General features: G+C 34.5%; 1 protein-coding gene across 7 annotated transcripts; it reads left to right on the top strand.

The window, feature by feature from the left end:
• The first annotated feature begins 45 nt into the window (after positions 1–45).
• On the top strand, positions 46–5,916 carry LOC140814850 (uncharacterized). 7 transcript variants are annotated; one of them, XM_073173946.1, is made up of 7 exons: positions 46–236; positions 2,568–2,690; positions 2,786–3,044; positions 4,667–4,819; positions 5,123–5,228; positions 5,308–5,422; positions 5,706–5,916. In XM_073173946.1, exons 2-7 carry the CDS (start codon positions 2,649–2,651, stop codon positions 5,742–5,744), a joined length of 714 nt encoding a protein of 237 aa, XP_073030047.1. In that variant the 5' UTR covers positions 46–236; positions 2,568–2,648; the 3' UTR covers positions 5,745–5,916. The 7 variants fall into 7 exon arrangements, with proteins under 7 accessions (XP_073030047.1, XP_073030050.1, XP_073030049.1 ...); XM_073173949.1 differs by having other exon boundaries at positions 2,478–2,690; XM_073173948.1 differs by having other exon boundaries at positions 2,445–2,690.
• The last annotated feature ends 15,990 nt before the right edge of the window (positions 5,917–21,906 follow it).

Here is a 21,906-nt window from a genome sequence, read left to right as displayed (position 1 = left end):
CGTCCTAGACTATAAATTAAAAATTTCCTATTTTCGCGCCAAGCATCGAATTAGCGCAGCAAACTGAGCGCAATCCTCATTCGTACAGTATTCCGCCATTTTTGAATTAATAATTAGAAAGAAATTTTACTTTTGATATAAGTTTGATGTGTCTCTTCAATTCCCTTCTTCCGAAAGTTAGTCTGATCGATCTCCCAACTTCCTTCCTTGTGCTTCTGATGCGTTCCTCTTTTATGGTAAGCTTTGCCAACCTACCTTCGACCTAAGTTACCTGCTTCTACTGATGATTAAACTTTGCTTACTGATTGATTTTCGCATACGGCACTTAACTACGTTTAATTAATTGTTTCTGCCTTTTGGGGGTCGGATAAGTTTAGGGTTAATTTTTAATTCGTGGGTTTCTCATTTTATTATTGGCTTTTGATTTTGAGAGTGGAAAATTATTATCTGATGTGGTGAGAATGGAAGCAATAATTCTTGAAACGGCGATAAGTTTATATCTTTTGATGATAATGGATTGCTCTTTGCTTCGTTCAAAGCTAACTCCGTAGGTTTTGCATTTTAATATGGGTTTTTGTTTTAAGTTCAAAGAATGTGTTTTGATTTATTATTTTTCAAGACTGTGTGGTTCGATGGATTTCGTCCAGGTCGTGTAGGAAAAGATGGGATTTCTAATCTGTCGATTTATACATTGGATCGATGGCTCTGCTGTTGACGGCGGATTGAAATGGCATCGTATTAGAAATATTTAGGACTATTTTGATTGATGAACCCCTAAAATATAGGGACCAAATTTGTCCTCATATTTTTTTCATTTCTACCCTCTCCCTCATATTTGTTATTGTTCCCTCTCAAATCCCTCTTTCGTTCACCATTTCTATTTCACCAGCTGGCTTCAAATTTATTTAGGGATAATGTCCATTTTCGTCCTTTTCGTTAACCGCTTATCTCTAAATTTGTCTATATCCCTGTTTCAAAACCTATAGGTTTCATCACTGAAACTATTGAATGAAAATGAGACTACCCGGTTTTAAAAGTTCCTATTTGCGTGTTCTATTTCCATAAATAAATTTATTTTTTAAAAAAAAAATTAATAAAAGTAATTTTTTATTTTATGAAAATATTAAACCGTCGCTAATTAACGACGGCGTTATGAGAAACCGTCGCTACTTAGCGACGGAGTTTTTAAACCGTCGCTATTTAGCGACGGCATTAAAAAAACCGTCGCTAATTAGCGACAATGTTTTAACTCGTCCCTCATTAGCGACGGTTTTACTATTTCCATAAAATAAAAAAATTAATTTTATTAATTTTTTTTAAAAAAAAATTAGAATCGGACTATGATAACAATATTAAGAATCTTAACTAACACTTAAAAATTTACAAAAAATTAAGGTGAAAAAGTTTATCTTAAGTCGAAACTAAAATCATGTGAGAGAAAAAAATTTTAAGTGTTGTAAAGTGATGTGAATGAAAATGGAAAGAGAGTATATTTATAGACAGTTTGCTTTATGCTTTTGGTAAAATAGCGACGGTGATTGCAAAACCGTCTATACTTCAAGGTTAATAATATTACCGTCACTATTAGCGACGGTGTTACCAAAACCCGTCGCAAACTGTCTATAAATATACTCTCTTTCCATTTTCATACACATCACTTTACAACACTTAAATTTTTTTTCTCTCACACGATTTTAGTTTCGACTTAAGTTAACATTTTCGCTTTAATTTTTTGTAAATTTTTAAGTGTGTGTTAAGATTATTAATATTGTTAGCATAGTCCGATTCTAAGTTTTTTTTAAAAAATTATTAAAATTATTTTTTTTAATGAAAATATTAAACCGTCGCTAATATTTTGAAAATCCGTCGCTACTTAGCGACGGTTTTTATAAAACCGTCGCTAATGTCAAGTCAACGTTACCCCTAACGCCAAACTAACGGTAAGGATCAATTCGGGAATATTTTGAAAACATGAAGGATTAATTAAGCAGTCAAAAATCACAAGGGACTGAAATGGGAAAAGCGGTTAACGAGAAGGACGAAAATAGGTATTATCCCAATTTATTTATTTTGCTCCCATATATTTTTTTTTTCCCTTATAAATCTAAATTTGTACTATAATCCTGTTTCAAAAACCCTATAGGTTATCAAGTCACTGAAACTATTGAAGAGAAAAGTAAGAGTAAAATCCCTTTTTGTTTTAACAATTGTTCCTTCCAAATCTTGAGTGTCCTTCCAGTCAAGTTTGATTCCTCCCTGAAAGCTTGAATTTCCCCTCCGCCGATACATTTTTTAAAGAACTCTCCGCGGTGTCAATGACTCATTTGATATTTTACATTTTTTCTAATAAAAAAGTGTACTTGCAGTTACAGATGAAAGATTTTATGTTTGTTTTTTGTTATAGCTGTTAGAAAGAAGGCATTCAGAAAGGCATAGCTTTTTAGTGAAATGCAGGTCTGACAGTGCCTTAAATGCAGGAATTGCAGTTTAGTTTGAAGTGAAATGCAAGAGCTCGTCCCTTACGATTGCTTGTGAACTGATAGTATTTATCTGGTATTGTTTGATAGTTTGCAAGGTAATTTTGGTCACTGGCAGTTTGCTAGAAGCGGGTAAAGCAACGGTCTCCTCAGTTTCCAAAACATTATACAATGTCTTCTGAAATCTTCTCCGATTTCGACATTTCAGAGCATGTGAGTTTTTTCTCATAAAAATAGTATGTATCCATGTGAATAATTCTTTTTTCAGTATGTATGTATTCATGTTTTTGTTTGCATCTATGCTATAGGAAAAGGATAAATTGGTTGGGGAAGTCATCCGTTATATCCTATTCAAATCTGAGCAAAATTCAGGTTGTCCTATAAAAAGGGATGAATTGACACAATTGATTACTGGTAAAAACTATAGGCAAAGAAATTTGCCTGCTTTCGTGATAAATGAGGCAAAAGCTAAACTCTCCTCGATTTTTGGCTATGAAATGCGAGAGCTTCAGCGGTCACGGCCTTCAGTTTCAGCTAATCCAGGTCGTGCTTCACAATCGCAACAGGGTAAGTTTTTTATGATATATTTTTCTGTGTTGGTTTTGGTGAATACAGTTGTCTGTATTAATTAATGTTAATGCGTTTTATGTAAACCTGAATTTTGTATGAAGTAAGATTTTTTCAATTTTGGGCTTACATTCAAGGAACCTGAGATTCGTGTTAACATTTTTGTTGGTTGGATCAGCATTTTTTTTTATGTGTTGGACTTAAACTGAATTGTGAAGAATTAAGACACTTTTGAGGATGACCAGTGCCTTCACAGAAAGAGAGAACGAGTAATCAGAACCCCAACGATAATGAATGTCCCTAATCAATACTTGTATAGTTTCCAAAGGCGTCGTCAATGTTTTCAATCATACATAAACAACACGGTACCAAACCAAGAATGCAAAAGCATCATCTCAGTTTGACTTGGAAATTGGCAGAACAATTATTTACCAAGCATAAACCAAATTTCACCAAGATTTGAAATGATTTCGAACTCAACCTCTCCAACAAATCAAAGATACTGAATCTGGTTGGACACTACTGTATCTAGATCCTGATAAGTTCATTTAGTTCGCAATACTCAAGAATTTGCTCTGGATAATATTCAATAATTATGTCAAAAACCCATTCCCTACATATGCACACATAAATTAAAAATGAAACATGTATGGGCCTAGAATAATGTGTAGGCTAGCCGATAAAAATTGTCAGACTAATAATCTAAAAATTATAAATAAACCTAAACCTTAGGTGAACTATCACTAATTAGGCCTTCATCAATAAATTTTTAAGTGAATCGCACCTATTTTAAGTCTTTTTTGTACTCTTGGGCTTCAATCAAATCAATGCATTCCAACTCTTCCCCCTTGAATTGGCCCACTTTGCTTTCGTGAACAATATCACGGACTTAGCTATTCAATTGGATAACAAATGGTTCTCAGCCGAGCTTCTTAGCATCTTGAACTTGGCTTAATGCACTTCCATTCTAAATATAGCAAAGATGAACTTCCAAAGGTCGGCATAGATGGTCCACAATCATTGACTGGAGTTATATCAGACTCATTTTTTGTCAAATTCCACTGCCATTTTCTGAATTTATTTCAGTATTTATCGGCACTACAATACACTAGAACTATTAACTGACCGAGTTGTGCACGTGCAAAATCCATTTAGAAAACAACCTCTACCAACAAAGCTATACAGTTAGCCATTGTACTTGAAAAGTTTTGAAGAAATGACACGAGGAATAAAACTTTTGTGTTTTAAATTGTATTTTAGTGAAAAGCTTTTACGATAAGGGTCAAATCATGTAAAATGCTTTCTATAAGTATTATAATATATTTTTGTATTCATATTTGCGTGAATAATGTTTAGGAGTGGGGTCCTGTACATTTAAAATACATTGAATTGTGTTAAAATATAATATAATAACATAGTATTTTTGGGAAATGATGAAAGGTGAATTAAAGTTATGATATGTTATAGGTTTAAAAATTGGTGAAAATGAGAGGGTAATGTTTGGTTTTGTTTGTCTGGATTGAAAGTATGTCTGGGACAGCTGAATCAACCAATTGCACCCTCCTCTTTTCAATTCTTAGTGCTCTTCCAAATGCTATGTTCTAATAGTTTCTTCAATGCAGCGATATCTGATGCAAAATCGTACATAATCGTAAGTCAAATACCCCCTGATGTCTACAGAAAATTTGTAGAGGATACAAACTCAACACACTTGGCAGGTTTCACTTTTGTCGTCGTTGGTATCATTCATTTAGCAGGTGGCAGAGTGGAAGAAGGTGTGCTTGTTTTCTTGATTATCAGCTTTAGATTCCACGATAAAATGTTGTATGCTTTATTTGTTAATATATTGCCTTGTCTTCAATTTCAAGAAAACAGTGCACATCGAACTCAAGTTAATTCTCGCTTGTGCATATCAATAAATATTTGTGAACTCACATATTATTAAAATGGTGAAATTGAGAATGAATGACCGATGGGGTTATGATTTTGTATCGTGCCAGTTCAGATATTATAGATTTTTTTTCAATCTAAGATTGCTTTAATGTATAAAACTATTGTGTTGTCTCTGATTCTCCAAGAAAATCTCTGGCATCATCTGAGACGAATGGGGTTGCAAGAAAATCAGGAGAATCATCCAAACTTTGGAAATACCAAACAGGCACTAGAGGCGCTCGTCCAACAAAGGTGTTTCTTACTGTATTTATTGGGGGCTTTGATTGGCCTAATGTTATAATATCTGATCTTAGTGTGCCTTATGTATCAGATATTTGCAGAAAGAAAAAGTGAATGGCCCTGAAGGCAATACTGTTTACTATGAGCTTGCTGAGAGAGCTCTTGACGGATCAACTAATGACAAAATCAAAGAATACATATCTCAGGTTCTGTTTGATGTTATTCTTTTTTGTCTACATGGTGCTATCATATCATTATTTCCTCCTATACTTTCGACGCATCAATTAATGACAAAATGAAAGAATACTTACCTCGGGTTCTGTTTGATGTTATTCTTTTTTGTCTACATGGTTCTCATATCGTTTTCTCTTCATCCTCTCTGAATCTTTGTTGCCTGCTGTTACATTATTCTTTCTTGGCATTTGAATTTTTTCTCTATCTCACTTTTCATGTTTATGTTCTGAAAAAACAATGGCATTTTCATGGCAGATCATCCAAAAAGACGGCAACCCAATGGAGGCTGATTGATTTTCTTTCTTTGCTTCCTCAAGTTGAGAAGTTTTCGGCTTATGAGTTGCATGCTGATGGGTTTTGATGCGCATGGTACTTTTGGAGAAGATTGTATTCTATATATAACAATTTTAAGTTAAGATATATCGATATGATGCTTGGTTGTTGGAGAGCCGAGTTTCTGATTCAACGGCATTTAGTGGAGGGAGTGTCTTAACGTTATTTAATAAAAAATTTAACCCCCTCCCCTGCTTTCCCGTGTTTTTCATTATTGGAATTATGTTTTCAAGTACAGACTTATGGTGTAAGTTTTGGGTTCTTCTAATCAAAGATTATAAAGTTTTAGAAGCAATTTATGTTTACAAAATAATGTATTTGTTGGGCTTTACCAAAATAAGGCATTCTTCCGTTCTAAATGGCTGAATCAATTTACATTAGAAAGATTATAAAAAATGAATTGTCTATTTGGGGTTTTTTTATTAAAAAAATTACGGAAATATCAGAAAATAAATAAATAATTTAAATAATAGAGCGAGCACAAAGACCGCGACCTCCTGAAAAATTAAACAGGGGCGGTGTTCAAAACACTCCTTTTTTTTTAAAACTAACATCTCATTTGATCAAATATAAAATGTTTTTTATGTGATATCTCGGGATATATCCGGTACTCGGGTCATTTTTAGTCCGAGTTTTGGGTAGCCAAGAAAGTGGAGCAGCCCACCCAGTGCTTGGAAGGAGCGTGGGTAGCGCGAGTTCGAGTAGTACAACAAAGAAACATTACTCTTAATCAAGGATATTCATCCGGACATTCCAGTACAAGTGTCATCTTCAAGTTCACATGTATGGGGCGTAATGACTTAATCATCATTAGGAGGTCTTTCGGTGCATGTGGGGTTCATGTGACTAGATCGAAGTAAGTATGAGTTGTCTGACTTAACAGTGTCAGTGAATAGAGCATGGGCAACCCTCTCGCCATGAGTATCATCTGAGCACTGAAAACAAAGTTATCATTTACATCTATCCTATAAATACCAGGTTTGCTGAATATTAATTCATTCATATATATATTCTTGTGCAACAAACATACATTATGTATTGAACAAATCATGGTTACTCTTTTGGTTTTGACCCAGGATCGTAGAGAAAGATTGATCCACTGAAGTTGTTCTAGGGACTTGAATTTTCATGACAGAGTATGTCGATCAAATCTAGACGTTGATCTGCCCCTTCTTCTGTTGTTTGTTCCTGAACCAAGGAAATCGAGTAAGCTCAAATCTGGCCCCTGAGAACATTATAGAGAATATACTTCAACATTTGAATGTTTCCAGTGTTATCTCATCTCATATATAGACCAGTTACACAGTACACACTCATATTTGACCTCTTACTCCTGATCGTCTATATCTAATCGTATTAGGATCCAGTTTCCTTTTCTTATTACTCAGCAATATGTTATTGCATGCTCATGGTGCGTGGCAAGATCTATGTTACTTCTGAGTTGTCTGGTGTTGTGTTTCTTGATCAAGCCAGTGGACTTCCTTCTACATGAATATTATGTGTTGTGGTCAACTTTCCCACATTCCGCTCATACACCTCAATTCTCCAACTAGGGTCGAAGGAAGTTTTCTCCGCAACTTTCATGTTCTTGTCTGGCTTAGGTGTCGTAGTCCTTCTATTCCTTAACAAATATGGCCTGTAAATCATCATACTAGATTTGCAAATGACTTCTTTTTCGCAAGGAGTCCGTGACAGTTGTGTCTTTTGTGCGTGGGGTTCTCTGATTCTCTCTTCTCCTGCGGTTTCATGTGTTAAAATATGAATCTGGAGGTGGTCGGTACTGAACCGTACTGTACCGAAGATACCGGTATGAGTATGCTGGAGTTTCGGTACGGTATCGATAAAATACCGTCATATCGAAAAGTATATATAAAAAAATTCATTCTCTTGTAATTCCAAGGCAAGTGATTACCAATACTAAACAAATCCCTCAAGATAGTCAAAGAAACCTGGAAAGATATATACAAAACAAGTCCATCTAGACAATAAACACAAACAGCAACATGTGTAGAGATTCAAGACATCAATAAACACCAATAAACTTCAATCGCAACATGTGCGACTTCTTCATCTGCTATCTTTGCAACAATGTATGGGGTCCTATGATTTCTGAAGCCTGTCAGCTTTTTAACAAGTCGAGGCCTAGCATTCAGTCCTCTAGCTAGCTGTAAGGTTAGACGACAGATATAAGACTTTTCAATAGTTTAAATTCTTAACTATAAGTCGAGTTGCTACACTGAACTTCGATTTGGACTATTCCAACAAGATGAGTCAAAACTGAAGTTAAATTCTTTATTTTGACACCAAAAAATATTTTATATTTTTTAAAAAATTAATTTTATTATTTTAAAATACTATATATGTTTTAATTTATATATATTATTTCAAAAATGTTGGTATATACCGAAAATTCAAATTTCGGTCAGTTACCGTACCGTATATTTCCGTATCGATATCATACCATACTGAAAATTTCGATAAATTCGGTATTTTTCGATACGGTAACTCGTTATACCGAAAATTTGGTATTTTTTCTCACCTCTAAATATGACGCCCTCCCTCCATTCATTTATTTTTATTCTCTACAATAATATGATCTGAGCAGACTTTTTTTTTTTTGTGTTCTATGGATAGGTTATAAAAGATCACAAATTTTTTTTTGTAAATAATAAATTTATAAAACATGTGTCCGGAATGATTGTTGTTTTTTTGGTGACGATGATAACTAAAATAGAACTTATGTTATATGACGATTATCAGATAAAATAACAAAAAATAGCTCATAGTTTATCGTAGTATTTGCATTTTCCGTAATTTTTGGCGAGCCTTTGCGGCGGGCGTAATTGATGTGGAATTGGCATAAACCGTGGAACGGCTTAATATGGAGGCGAAAACTCGAAAATCTTTTTATTATATTATTATAAGTAATATTGTCAATTTGAAATATTTATGTTCGACATGATATGAAATGAAATTTGAATAAGATTATAATTATTTATATTTAAGTGCAGAAATTAAATATAATTTGGGAATGTATACCGTGAGATTTTCAGATAAAATAATAGATTTGAATCTTACCATGATATATTTTGTTCATGATTCTGTGTTAATTAGGTAAAAGGATATTTTGTAACATAAAAGTTAAAAGAAGTTTGGCGGATTTTATATGAAATATTTTATATGTTTTCAAAGCTTATGATTAAGATTGTTAAATAATTTATAATCTATTGCATCTTATTTTAAAATTATTTTTTTAAAAATAATTTGGATAAACTAGCAGACAGACAGAGAGAAATCGATCGTGAGAAAAATTGATTTGAATTTTTTTGGGATGCAAGAAAAAGATTGATTTTTTTTTTAAGAATAAAAAATTGACGTTATTTTGGTTGTTTTAAATAAATCTTAAACGATTTAAAAAATAATTTGGTAGTTTAAATTTGTGTTACTATGTTTAAAAGGTTTAATAGAGATAATGTATGTGTTTTGGATAAATATCGCTAGGGTGGATATCTCGTATCCGAAAACTAGCAGTTTGTCCTGTTGGTCTTCCAGAACTTATAATGACATCAAAAATAAGTTATTCGCAGGCCCCTCTCAACCTTAATAATGGAATAATAATATAAATTTAATCTGCCAACATGTCACCAAAATTTAATTTGAAAAATTCCCTTGCAGCTAGTGGGATTTTTATTTATTATATTGGAACATATTTAATTTATATATTTTTCTATTCATATTTTATTAATTTTAAGAAAGAAAAAGACTTTCAAATCTTTGTGAAATCTTAATTACTGGCCATGATGTTTTTGCACCCCAAACATCGCCATCACCGCAAAGAACACCACTACATTAAAACCTAAATAATGCTCTTCTAGTCTAAGGCTACGTTTGGTTGAAGGATAGAGTAAACTAATGATTAGTACGTAAATGATAAAGAAAATGATTGTGATAGGATTGTAATATATGGTGTAAAATAATATTATGTTTGGTAAGATTTTTAAGTGTAGGATTATTTTGAATTTTTTGATGAAAAGACGAATTTGCCCTTCCCCTTCGCGACGGCGACAGTGGCGGTGGTGGCCGGCGGTCGGGCGGAAATGGTCTGCCGGAAAAGGTCGGCGGGTGAGAGGGCCTGAAACGTCGCTATTAGCGACGGATTTGCCGGAAATGGTCTGCCGGAAATGGTCTTGCGACGGATTTACCGTCGCCGATCTTGTTTAGATCGGCGACAATTTCTGAAAAACCGTTGCTATTAGCGACGGTTTTTGAGAAAACCGTGGTTATTAGCGACGGTTTTTGAGAAAACCGTCGCTATTTGGGACAGATTTTTACAAACCGTCGCTAACTTGAGTTTGAATTTAGGAGAAGGGTAAAAATGGAAAAATAGGAGGTATTAAGAGTGGGATAATTTATCACACCTAAATTGTCAGTATTATTTGTCCAACAAATAGTAGCTACAGTGCGGGCTTTTCAATTTTATCACGGGCCCTCGTATTTCCTAAAAATCCAACCAAACGGGTGATTAGCCGGGATAAAATAATCTATCCCGGCTAATCACCCGAACCAAACGCAGCCTAAATTGACAATTAGGGCTATGTCTACAAACCACGTGTCATTCAATTAGACGTGCCACGTATGCGTAGGCCGTGAGTCAACATCCACTATTTTCCACCACGAAACCTTAATTGTGAGAATTAAATACCTCAACCAATAAGTTGAAGATGAATCTTTTTATATATTTTTATAAATTAGATATAATAATTTCATGAGTTTTTATTTTTTATTTTAACAGTGGTCACCCTTTACTCGATAAAGTCAGTTCGATCCTAGCATTTGGATAGCACGTATGCGAACACTTAAGGGCAACTTAGGTTTCAGTACCTAAAGTTTTTCAATTTTTGTTTTAGTACCCAACTTCCCAAAATACCCTTTATGCTTTAATTTAAATAATTGATTTTTTCTTTTAAAATTTAACGGCCCATCATGCTTCCGTAAAATAAATTAAACCTTATACCTCTTTGACCGGAGTGCCACCGGGTTATATCCACCGTATTTTACAGACTGCTCCTCACAGCCTAACCACGCGATCGCAATCGATGGTTACCGACGCAGATTCCTTCAGCAGCACTTGGCACAACTCTAATTCGTTTCCTACCTTAGAGTGTACAGTATAAAATAAAATTTTGAAAATAATACATGAGAGGGGCTAGAGCAAAAGATCTCTTTTATTCAAACACAAGCATTTATTTATTACATAGTAACCTCCTGTAGAGGAGGAGAAACTTGTTTAGCTACTTATCGTAGCTGAACTCTTAACACTCATAAAACTTGAAAAGAAAATATTACAACCTTGTATGAAAGAAATGGAGAAAATATTTGATGATCTTCACTTCCTTCTTCCTGCCTTATTTATAGAAGGCTCCTTCGGATTTGAACTTCGGATTTCAAATCTTCATAAGCCTTTACAGCTTGCATTGGGGACCATTTGGTGGTTGAGGGGTCCCTGTCTAGATTATTAATCTTGACATCAACTTCTCATCCTCCTTTATCTCTCTTAGATACCATTGACGATGAGTTTCCAGGATATCAGCAGTAATTTCATCTTTTTTATACTCTTTGAAATGATTTACTAACCATTTCAGTGCTTCTGCCTATTTCCTCTTGTATGTTATTCTTCTTTTCAAAACTTTCAAATATACACGATACATTTTTAAGTTTTGATTCTGGTGTGTTAACTGGTTTCCTTTCTGTCCTTATTTATGGATGAATTTTCGGGACCAGTTAATTTACTTTTATTCATTGGATTCCTTTTAGATTGGTATCCAATGCTTGCTGAGTCATCCACCATTTGTTATTGGTGGTCTATTTGTCCTTTACCACTAATTAGTGGTTGTCTTGTTTCTACCACTCACATGGTAGTGGTCCTGCTTTTGTAATGGAGGGTCACATGTCCCTTTTAATTTTGTCGAGGAATCTTCGGCTTTCGGCTTCCTCGAGGAAATCGTGAATGTGGTCCATCCCCACTTGTACTGGTATCGGTAAAGTGTTTCCGATCAGATCTCGGCTTGAATCCTTTACCAAATTCCGGTTCCTTCTGGTTTTGGCATTCTGGACAGATGTTTTCAGACCATCTTCCTACATGTGCCATATTACAGAATTTCCGACGAGTTTCTTTACTTGCCGGCAGCTTGCTATTCCACAAAAGATTTCTTTTCTTTTCAAATAGATCTTCTGCAAAACTTGTTGTTTTTCCTGTCATGGTATTTAACAGGAATGATCCGTTCACTGAATGATTGTAGAATTTGAACGGAAACTTGACTTTGTCCATCTCAGTGAGACAGACCCAAATACCCCAAGCTCTTCTGGTAGAAATGTCATCTTCAGTTATTGAAGATACCAGGGGTGTTTCTTCTGTCGGAGGGTCCTTGATAAATTTCTGGACATTCAAATCTGGCCTCCTTAGCTTGATGAAATGGAAGGCTTCGTGAGAACCTTTTCCTGCTGGTTCTGGTGCTGTACTAAAGAAGTATAGCTCTAGAACATCTCCCCTGGACAAATAATCATTGTTTGCCCAAGTCTCGTGAACAGCTTCCTGGATCCATTTTGGTAGACCTGAAATTTCTGGAAAGCTGGGTGATGTAGTATAAACTGAGGCAAGAGCCCCAAATTCATACCATGCTTTAACTTCCTTTGGATATGAATTTTGTTTCATCCATACCCTTGGATATTTTCCTGAAACGTCAACCCTGCTTGTAGTTGGGTTAATGCCATTTCGTGTTTTTAATTTCTCCCAATTCTGCTGATAAACCTGAAATGGAGAAATTATACTTTCATTAGTATCAACCTTAGTTTTGCCTTTGTCAATACGAGGCCTAAGGTTAATCTCCCCCTCTTCAATCCCCGAGGTGAAGGGTTGACTTGAAGACTCAAGATAAGGATCAGGAGTCTCAATTTTTGTTTTGGCCGACTCATCTGATGATGATCCCGACTTAACACTTGTGCAAGGGGTATTTGAATCCCCCGCTACAGGTATAGAGTCCTGTACTCGAAAACTCTCCATTTGAGAAACCAGTGGTCTCTCAATGCCCTGGAGGATAGGCCTTTGCGTTACAGACCATAACTGAGTATATGCCTGTAAACATCCTGTAATTCGATCAGAGACAATTCTCTTATCAGCTTGTTGTAGCCTTCCCGCAACTTCTGCGTTAACAGCTAACTTGTTGAACTCGGTTTGAAGCATTTCAAGGTGTTCCCTCAAATGCCTCTGCATCTTGATAATAGCATCAATGTCAATGCTGTCCATCTCTTGTTAAAAAATCTGCAAGAATATTTTCATGAGATTTTATTATCATAATATCAAAAATATAATTCTGACATAAAGCTTGCCATCGTAATAATCTAGCCTTCTCCGGTTTAGACTCAATTCTATTCCTCAAAAAGGCTTTAACTTGAGTATTATCAACTTTCAAAGTGAATTTCTTTGCAAGTAAAAATAACGGCCATTTTTCAAAAGCCCTTTTTACTGCATAGAATTCCTTTTCGTTGATATGCCATCTTATGGCTTCTGCATCTGATAATAACCCACTACAATATCTGCATGGTTGTTCTCCATCTGGTGTGAGCTTGGTTAATACTGCAGCCCACCAATGATCACTGGCATCGGTATACAATACCAGATCATCCTCGTCTTGAGGAATAGCCATCTTTGGAAGATTTTTGCAAACCTTCTTTAAATGGATAAGTCTTTTTGTGTGTTCGTCTGTCCATATAAATCTAGCATCTTTTTTCAATAATGGACTGAACACTTTCCTGTGTTTTGCTAGGTTTTTGATAAACATCCCAGCAAAATTAACAACCCCTAAAAAACTTTGAAGTTGCTTCTTGTCTTTGAGATTGTCTGGAAAATTCTGCACCTTTTCTACTATGTGTTCTTGCAAAATTATTCCTGACTCATCGATTTCAATTCCGAGGAATTCAATCTTTCTTGTAGCAATGACTGCTTTCTTTTCAGATAAAACCAGTCCTTCTTTCTTGCAAACATTAGAGAAAATCTCCAAATGTTTAACATGTTCATTCATATCCTTGGATGCTATTAAAACATCGTCGATGTAAACAAACATAAACTTGAAATAATCTTTGAAAAGATTATCCATCTTTCTTTGAAATATCTGGGGTGAGTTAGCCAATCCCATTGGTAATACTTCCCAAATATAATGTCCTTGAGGTGTGGAGAAAGCTGTGAATTTCTTGCTTTCTTCCTGCATCCGAATCTGATAGAATCCAGACTTGCAATCAAATTTAGAGAATATCTTGGTATTGCGAATGCAACTAATCAAGTGTTCTCTACTAGGTATAAAATACCCATCAAACTCCAGAATCTTATTAATTTCTTGATAATTAATAACCAATCTGGGTTTCTCTCGTTTAATCTCACCATGATTTCTTACCAGAAAACCTGGACTGCTATAAGGTGATATGCCTGCTTTGATTAATCTAAGGTCTAAATGTTCCTTGATTATAATCTGCATCTCCCTCTGATCAATGATGTTCATTGGGATGGGTTTGCAACGGACAAATTCATACTCTTTGCCTTCCTTGATCTTAAGGCAAGCCCTGAGTTGATTTCTGTCCCACCATGCCAAGGGATCTTCGTTATAATTTTCTTTGATCCTCTTCTTGACATCTTCCAGTGATACCTTAGATTCAAACTCTACTTCATTTGTATGTAGAGTTATCTTAAGGCATTCTATATCTTCTGGTTGGAGTTCCTTATCTGCTCTTAACTCTTGAATCTTTCATTTTCGGGTTCAGAAATTTTCCTGAATCACCACGCTTGCTGCGAAACTGGATTGGCAATTTTCTGTAAAATGCCTCCCTAAGTCTCTGGACTATGATTTTGTGAGCACATGGTGTTGTGAACACTAATCTTCTAGTTTCATTTTCTTGTGTATAGGACTTGAACATTTGTAGGAAATTATTTCCTAACAATATGTCAGCTCCTGTGTCATGAAAATAAATTGGTGGTGTCTTTACCTTGTACCAAGGTGTTTGTCCAGCACCGCCAATCATGATTTCAGTCATCTTGATCCCTTTACCTAAGATTAAGATTCTTCTGGAAAAATCTCTTCCAGCAATCTTGGGTAACTCTTCTTCCAAATTATTTGGAAAAACTCCTCGTTTTGCTGTACATATTCCAGCACCTGAATCAATATAAGCAGCAAAATATTCTGCCTTATATTGTTCATACAACATTCCTACTGGAATGTATATGGAGAATGGACTTGTGGTCATTGTATTTTCCACATTTTATCTTCTGCCATAAACTCCATTCCATACTCTAGACGTTTCCAAGGTTTATGTTCCTCGAGAAACTCTAGTCCAAGAATCAGTCGATCTGATTCTTTCCCTGGAATCCCTTGGATATGGACTTCCAATTCTCCGATATTAATCAGTCCTTGGTAAGTTCCCATCGCAGGTTGTTCTAAATAGTATATTGAATTACAAGGAAATTGATTCCTTTGCTTTGTAATATCAAATACTATTTCAACCTCCTTCCACCCTTCCGGGCATCTAAGTTTTCCTATTGTAGAAAAACTTTTCAGCTCCTGTTGGGTGTCTATGACAGGCCTTTTATCCCATCTGTAACTTGTAATTCTATCTCTTTGAAAAGATAGTCTTCTTGATTCCAATCTAAGACTTTGATTCCTTTGTAGAATCGGTTTGTCTTGGATCTGGATATCTGTTTCCTGTATTAAAGGAAACTCGACTCTTTCTGGATAAATTGCCTGAGCAACTTTTCCAAATATCTCAGGGATTTCAATAAACTCATTTCTAATAAACAGTTCAGAATGATGTGTATTAGATAGAGCATATGAAATTTGATAGGTAATAGAATATGGCCTATTACCTTCTTTCATCAGCCTTTTTTCCTTGAAGTTCTGATGCAATGTCAAGGCTCGGCTGAAATCTCGATCTGCCAGGTTGTAGGCTATCCTTGGATAGATTACCCCTACAATTTTTCCTGCACAGAGGTTTCCTGAGATTGTTCCCAGTACTGAGTCTTGTAGATTCCCCATTCTTTTATCGCAAATAGCAATATCGATAGGTGAATCTATCCCTTCTTTGAAAGTAGCCTTTATCATAATTTGGATTGCTCCGATATGAATCCAGGACATAGTCCTCGCTACTTCTATCTTGAGTTTTTGTAATTCCTCCTTAATTTCTTCGGAAGGAATTAACTGCATCTCCATCCTGTTTCCTGTAAATTCCATTGGGATTGCCATTTCCCTTCTAGAAACTTTATAGATTAGATGATGCTTTCTGTTTCTTAGGCCAAGACTTCCTAAGAACTTTTCTACCTGTCCTGCGGAGAAACCTTGATATCTCTGTAGACTTGGATTTTCTCTCATGGTTCTTTGAACCATGTTATGAGATATAGTTGTCTGGCTGAAAAACCCAGACAAATCTTCATGTGTTTCGTGTCGAAACACCTCGTCTTCAGTCAGATTCCGATTCTGTTCCATCAGATTCTTCCTGACTCAAGACTTCCTCTTCTTCATATATACTTTCATCTGAGGCAATGTCCTCAAATCGGTATACTTGAATAAGATCCTGGTAATAAACTGCATCTTCTATATCCGGAGTCGGGTCGAAGCGTTTAATACCTCTTTTTTCATTTTCTGGACAGTTGGTCGAGATATGACCTCTTGCTCCACATGTCCATCAATTGCAGTCCTTGAAACTTTCATTGGCCCTAGTATGAGCTCTTCTGAAAGTTTTCTTGGTAGGTGTTCTTCCTGTGCTTCGAGATGAACTCGATGCCTGGGATGATATCCTACTTCTCGATGGTCCGCTTCTTTGTCCAGATTTATAAGATCTGGCTTTCTGTCTAGACCATACGGTTCTTGGTTTCCAAGAACTTCTCCCACTTTGTGCATAAGGATGAGTCCTAAAGCTTTTCCTTTTATGCTTCTGTGGTTTACTTCCAATAATTGTTGGAAGATCATTTTCTTTACAACACAAAGGAGTTCTTTTGTTGATACCCCTTAAGCGTTTGTAATTCTTTTGTAATGCTGCCATATGGCACCATTCTGCCAGTTTTCCTTTAAGGAAAGAGGCTCTTCTTGCCAACGTATCTGGATTACCAGGTACGTATTCCCTTATGAGCATTTCTCTCCAAGGGCTCGGCATTTTTGCGAAGAAAAGCTGCATAGCTATATCCTCTTCGACTCCTGAATTCCATCTGTATTTAGTGAATAACATAATGTATTCATCCACCAAACATATGTCATGTAATTCAAGACTATACAGAGCTTGAGTGTATTTCTTCTTCTTCTCTGTATCTTGACTGTTGAAATAGTCTACCCCTATAAAGTGTGCTTTAAATAGGGTAGCCATTTTTCCCGCGATCTCACTAAGAGATTCTCCAACTAGGACTGACTCTTTCATGTCTGATGAAGTCATGTCCCAAGCAATTTTTACCGATCCCATAAGACTCATTTCCAAAAGTTTGATGAATCCTTCTTTGTTGAGATCAAGTGTTCCTGCTGCAATCCTCATAGCAGATGTCCAATCGTCTATGAGATCTTCTCTGTTTTTGAAGTCTAATACATCAAGGTTAAGCATAACCCCGTAAGGATGTATAGGATCTAAAACAGTTTTCCCATAGGGTGTTTGGTGCAAAAGAATTTGAGTTCTCCTTGCCCTTGTTCCCGCTGGGTGTGATCCTCCACCAGTATGAAAATCAGTCTGAGATTCTCTCATATTTACATTATGAGATCCCATACTTTCTCTTAGTGGTTCCTGAGAAGATGACCAGGTTATTACAGGTGGTGTTTCACCTACTGCTGTATTCATCTTTAGATCTACTACTTTAAGATTTGCGAAAGATTCCGCAAGTTCTTGTAGATCCTCCAAACCAATCCTTTCTAAAGTTGTCATCAGATGAATTTCTTTTCTGAGACAGACTTGATTAGATTGATCATCTTTTCTTCTTCAGTCAAAGGTTTTGACACCACTCTGGCCTTCCCTTGTTGATGTAACAAAGGTTCAGTGCCAAAAGATGGTGGTAACCATCCTCCTGAAGTTCTTCTACTAGAACTTGGTTGTTGTTCTAGTTTCTGAATTCTTGTTTGAATATCCTTTATTAATCCCAGAATTTCTTCTTGGGTTTCAAAGATTTTCTCAACTCGTTGCGGTACAAAATACAGCATATTGCCATAATTTTGGACTGTCTTTTGAATTTCTCTAAGATCTAAAGAGAGCTTAGAGGAGTCTGGAACTATCTCCAGAAACTTATTATTTTGTATCATAAGTTTACCTGAGATTTTACCTGAGGGTGCAGTAGCTTCCCTTCGTAAATCTGCTGTCTATACAGATCCATTGTTCTCTGAAGAATTTCTTCTGAGTAGATTTTGAAGTATGTTTTTCCGGTTTTTTAAACCTTGTAAACGCATACCTTTTGTGCTGAGTTCAGTGAAGCATGTACTTCGCTGTAATTCCTGCTCTAATTGAATTATTTCTAGCGAAATAAGTTCAATTTCGAACTGGATGGTAGTTCCTGGCATGTTTAACAGATCAATGAAGATCTGGTTTTTTCGGCCTGTAAGGATCTACCTTTTGTGTATGCAAGGTTTTGCAAACACTGCTGTCTTTTATCAGGAGATAAATTTCCTTTGTTCTCCTGTTTCTGATATCTAACAATAGTTAGATAAACTTGTGTATATTCCAAAATATTGGAATAGTTCTTGTAAATTATTTTTCTCGAACTAAAGTTCGGATTCATAATTTTCGAAATTCTCCTTCTCATACATTTAGTTGCTAGTAATAATAAAATTTTTGTGTTTGAAATAAATTAACCATGCTCTGATACCATTTTTCGGGAGCGCGTGGATCAATTAAAATCAAATAAAAGACAAGGGCAATTTTGGCATTTTAAAATTTCTTTTCTCTCACCAGGTACTAAAACACAAGTTCTTTTATCTTGGGTACTGATACCCAATTAACCCAACACTTAATATAATAATTGTAAGAGAGTCAGATGTATTTTTTCATGCCATGAAAAACAAATGTCATGATTAGAGATAGCAATGGGGCTGAGTGGGGGCGGATTTGTCATCCCCGTCATTGTCCTCGGATTTCATCATCACCCTTATATCGGTCTTGATCCTCGTTTTTCGGGTTTGGGGATAGCGGGATCAAATTTACATCCCCGCCCCCATCCACATTTCAACAATATTAATTGAGCAAGACGAAGACGGGTCCAAAGATTTTCTCAAAACAAACTTATTATTATCTATTATTATTAATGATAATATTATTATTAATATTTTAAAAAGTAATATTATTATATTATAAATACTAATAATATTATTATTTTATTGTTAATATTATTTTCGGGAAAGATTCGGGGATGTGGATAGTAATCTCATATCCGCCCCGAACTATTTTTATAATCATAAAAAAAATCCTCTAATCCAAACCCAAATTCGAAAAAAATCGCAGATCCCCGTCACTTTCTCGGATTTTCCCCACGAGGCTTCGAACCTGTTAAAAAAAGCATCATCCCTAAATGTGATTGCGTACTACCGTAAGGCTATGTTTGGTAGTCATGGTAAAGAATGATTATTAAATAATCATCTCTTATCTCGCGTTTGGTTAATTTTTTATTTAGTCAGTAGGCCCTTGATTATGATTGAAACCCTGCATTATTCATGTTATTTGTGTGATTAAATATCATTCCTCCAAAGGTGTGATAATGTATAATTTTTGAATAGTGATCATGATAATATTGTATATTAACCATAATACCTTTGAATCTTCTTCTTCAATATAATATAAAAATTAGAATTAGTGAAAGTTTAATAATTAATATAATATTTAAATTTTTATTATATTATTTTATAAATTAATTTCATATCTTTTTACTATTTTCAGTCGTTTTAAAGAAAATAATAAGGGCGAATCCAGTTCCAGCCAAGATTTGACCTCAACGAGAAGGAAATAGAAACGAAATTATGCATGGATGTTATATATAATTCATTGCTTGATTGACGGTTCAAATTCTAATATAGGTTGAATCATAAATAAATAGACAAGTTAGATACATGGACTCTTGACTAATCTTTTTTTTCCCTTTTCCTTTTATTTTTTTTTTAAAAAAAAAAGAAGAAGAAGGAAAGCAATATAATTGTACGTGGCAAAAAAGTATATTAATTTTACCTTGTTGTGTAAGTTGCCATAAAGGTAAGAGACAAATATCTTGGAAGTTACATCCCATGAAATATAATTTATTACATGGTCATTGTACCAATATATTCTCGTAGAAGTATTCGTTTTTTTTATTGATAAAGACATAAATTGATATTTTTCAAATGAGACCGTTTATATTTTTTTATGAGTTGAGTCGTGTCAGAAATCTACTTTACAAAATTGTTATATGAGATGATTTAACATGATTTTTTGTGTTTTTGAAGTGTATAATTAATTATATGATAGGAACTGTTTATAAAAGTGGAACGATGATGTATTCATGCGAGAAATCTACATATAATCTTTTTCGAAAGCGAAAAAAAAAACTATAACTGGGATTGATTCATAAATACTTTCAATGAATCTGGTAAAGTTATCGGATTTAGGTATTATGAATATTTCACATTCTTTTGAAGAAAAAGTCAAGAGCATTAACTTCTCCTTAGTTAATAGATTCGACCAAACAAGCCAAAGCCACTGTAATAGGACAAAGACAAAAAAACACCCTTCTAAAATTAAACGATTTAGAAAACATATATTATTAATTACTAATTTTTGTTTGGCAAAAACTTGTGTGAGACGGTCTCACAAGTCGTATTTTATGAGACATATTTCTTATTTGGGCCATCCATAAAAAGTTATTACTTTTTATGCTAAGCTAAGAGTATTACTTTTTATTGTGAACATCGGTAGGGTTGATCCGTCTACATGATAAAGATTCGTGAGATTGTCTCACAAGAAACCTACTATTTTGTTTTTCTAATCTTTTGTAACTAAGTATCAAAAGATGTAATTAATTATAATACATTAATATTTGGATTAAGAACTAGTTCGATCTTTAAGATAATCCACCAACTTGGGAAGATGGATTTGAAATCCATGGATTTATATTATACTTTTATTGTTTACAATGAAACAATTGATCAAATCATAAATTTACACGTTATTTATTAACACATTAATTAGACAAAGTATAATATATATCAAATAACATTATTATTAGATGAACGCTTGAATTTATCCTAATTAATATGAAATACTATATAAATATATAATGAGTTGATTTGAAATTCATATTTTTAAAAGTAAATGTGAAAACATGCACCATAGTTATATTTTTAATTGTTTTTAGTGATAAATTATTTTAACATGTATGATTCGCATTAAATTATAGAGTGGGTCTCATGTGAGATCGTCTCACAGATCTTAATCTGTGAGACGGGTTAACCCTACCCATATTAACAATAAAAAGTAATACTCTTAGCATAAAAAGTAATACTTTTTCATAGATGACTCAAATAAGAAATCCGTCTCACAAATACGACCCGTGAGACCATCTCACACAAGTTTTTGTCTAAATTATATTATTCTCTAGTGCATATAAGGGAAAGATATCATCTACGACAGTTCCCGATATTAAAATTTTAAAAATCTAAATTAATACACAACATTTATAAAACTCCCAACAAATTATATTAAATTTAACGCACATCATTGAAACAATATTATTTATACATATTACGTGAAACACCAAAATCACGAGAACTTTACGTAACATTGAGCGTTTGTCGTTTTAACAAAAGCTACAATTAATGGTAATGAGATAACTCGAATCTTTTTAAACTGTACATGCTCTACCAACAAAGATAATTATTATAGCCAACAATCTCTCTCAATAACTGAACTTCTTGTAATCAATGAGAATCTAATATGTGACCTTGACTTTGTAAAACCGAATACTTGACGTTTTACCAAAGATTATAACTAGTGATAATGATGCAACTCAAATCATTTAAAATGTACGTACAACAGTACAAATATCATGTTTCAAATACTCTTCCAACAAAAACGATTATTATATCCAACACCCTAC

Source organism: Primulina eburnea, chromosome 15 (assembly GCF_022965805.1).
Source record: "Primulina eburnea isolate SZY01 chromosome 15, ASM2296580v1, whole genome shotgun sequence".
Classification (NCBI taxonomy): domain Eukaryota; kingdom Viridiplantae; phylum Streptophyta; class Magnoliopsida; order Lamiales; family Gesneriaceae; genus Primulina; species Primulina eburnea.
This window is presented reverse-complemented; position numbering and strand designations above follow the sequence as displayed.

Coding starts and splice junctions, on each gene's coding strand:
- LOC140814850 (XM_073173946.1), top strand. CDS start 2,649: ATGTCTTCTGAAATCTTCTCCGATTTCGACATTTCAGAGCAT. Junction 2,691..2,785: donor ATTTCGACATTTCAGAGCAT/GTGAGTTTTTTC, acceptor TCTATGCTATAG/GAAAAGGATAAATTGGTTGG. Junction 3,045..4,666: donor TGCTTCACAATCGCAACAGG/GTAAGTTTTTTA, acceptor TCTTCAATGCAG/CGATATCTGATGCAAAATCG.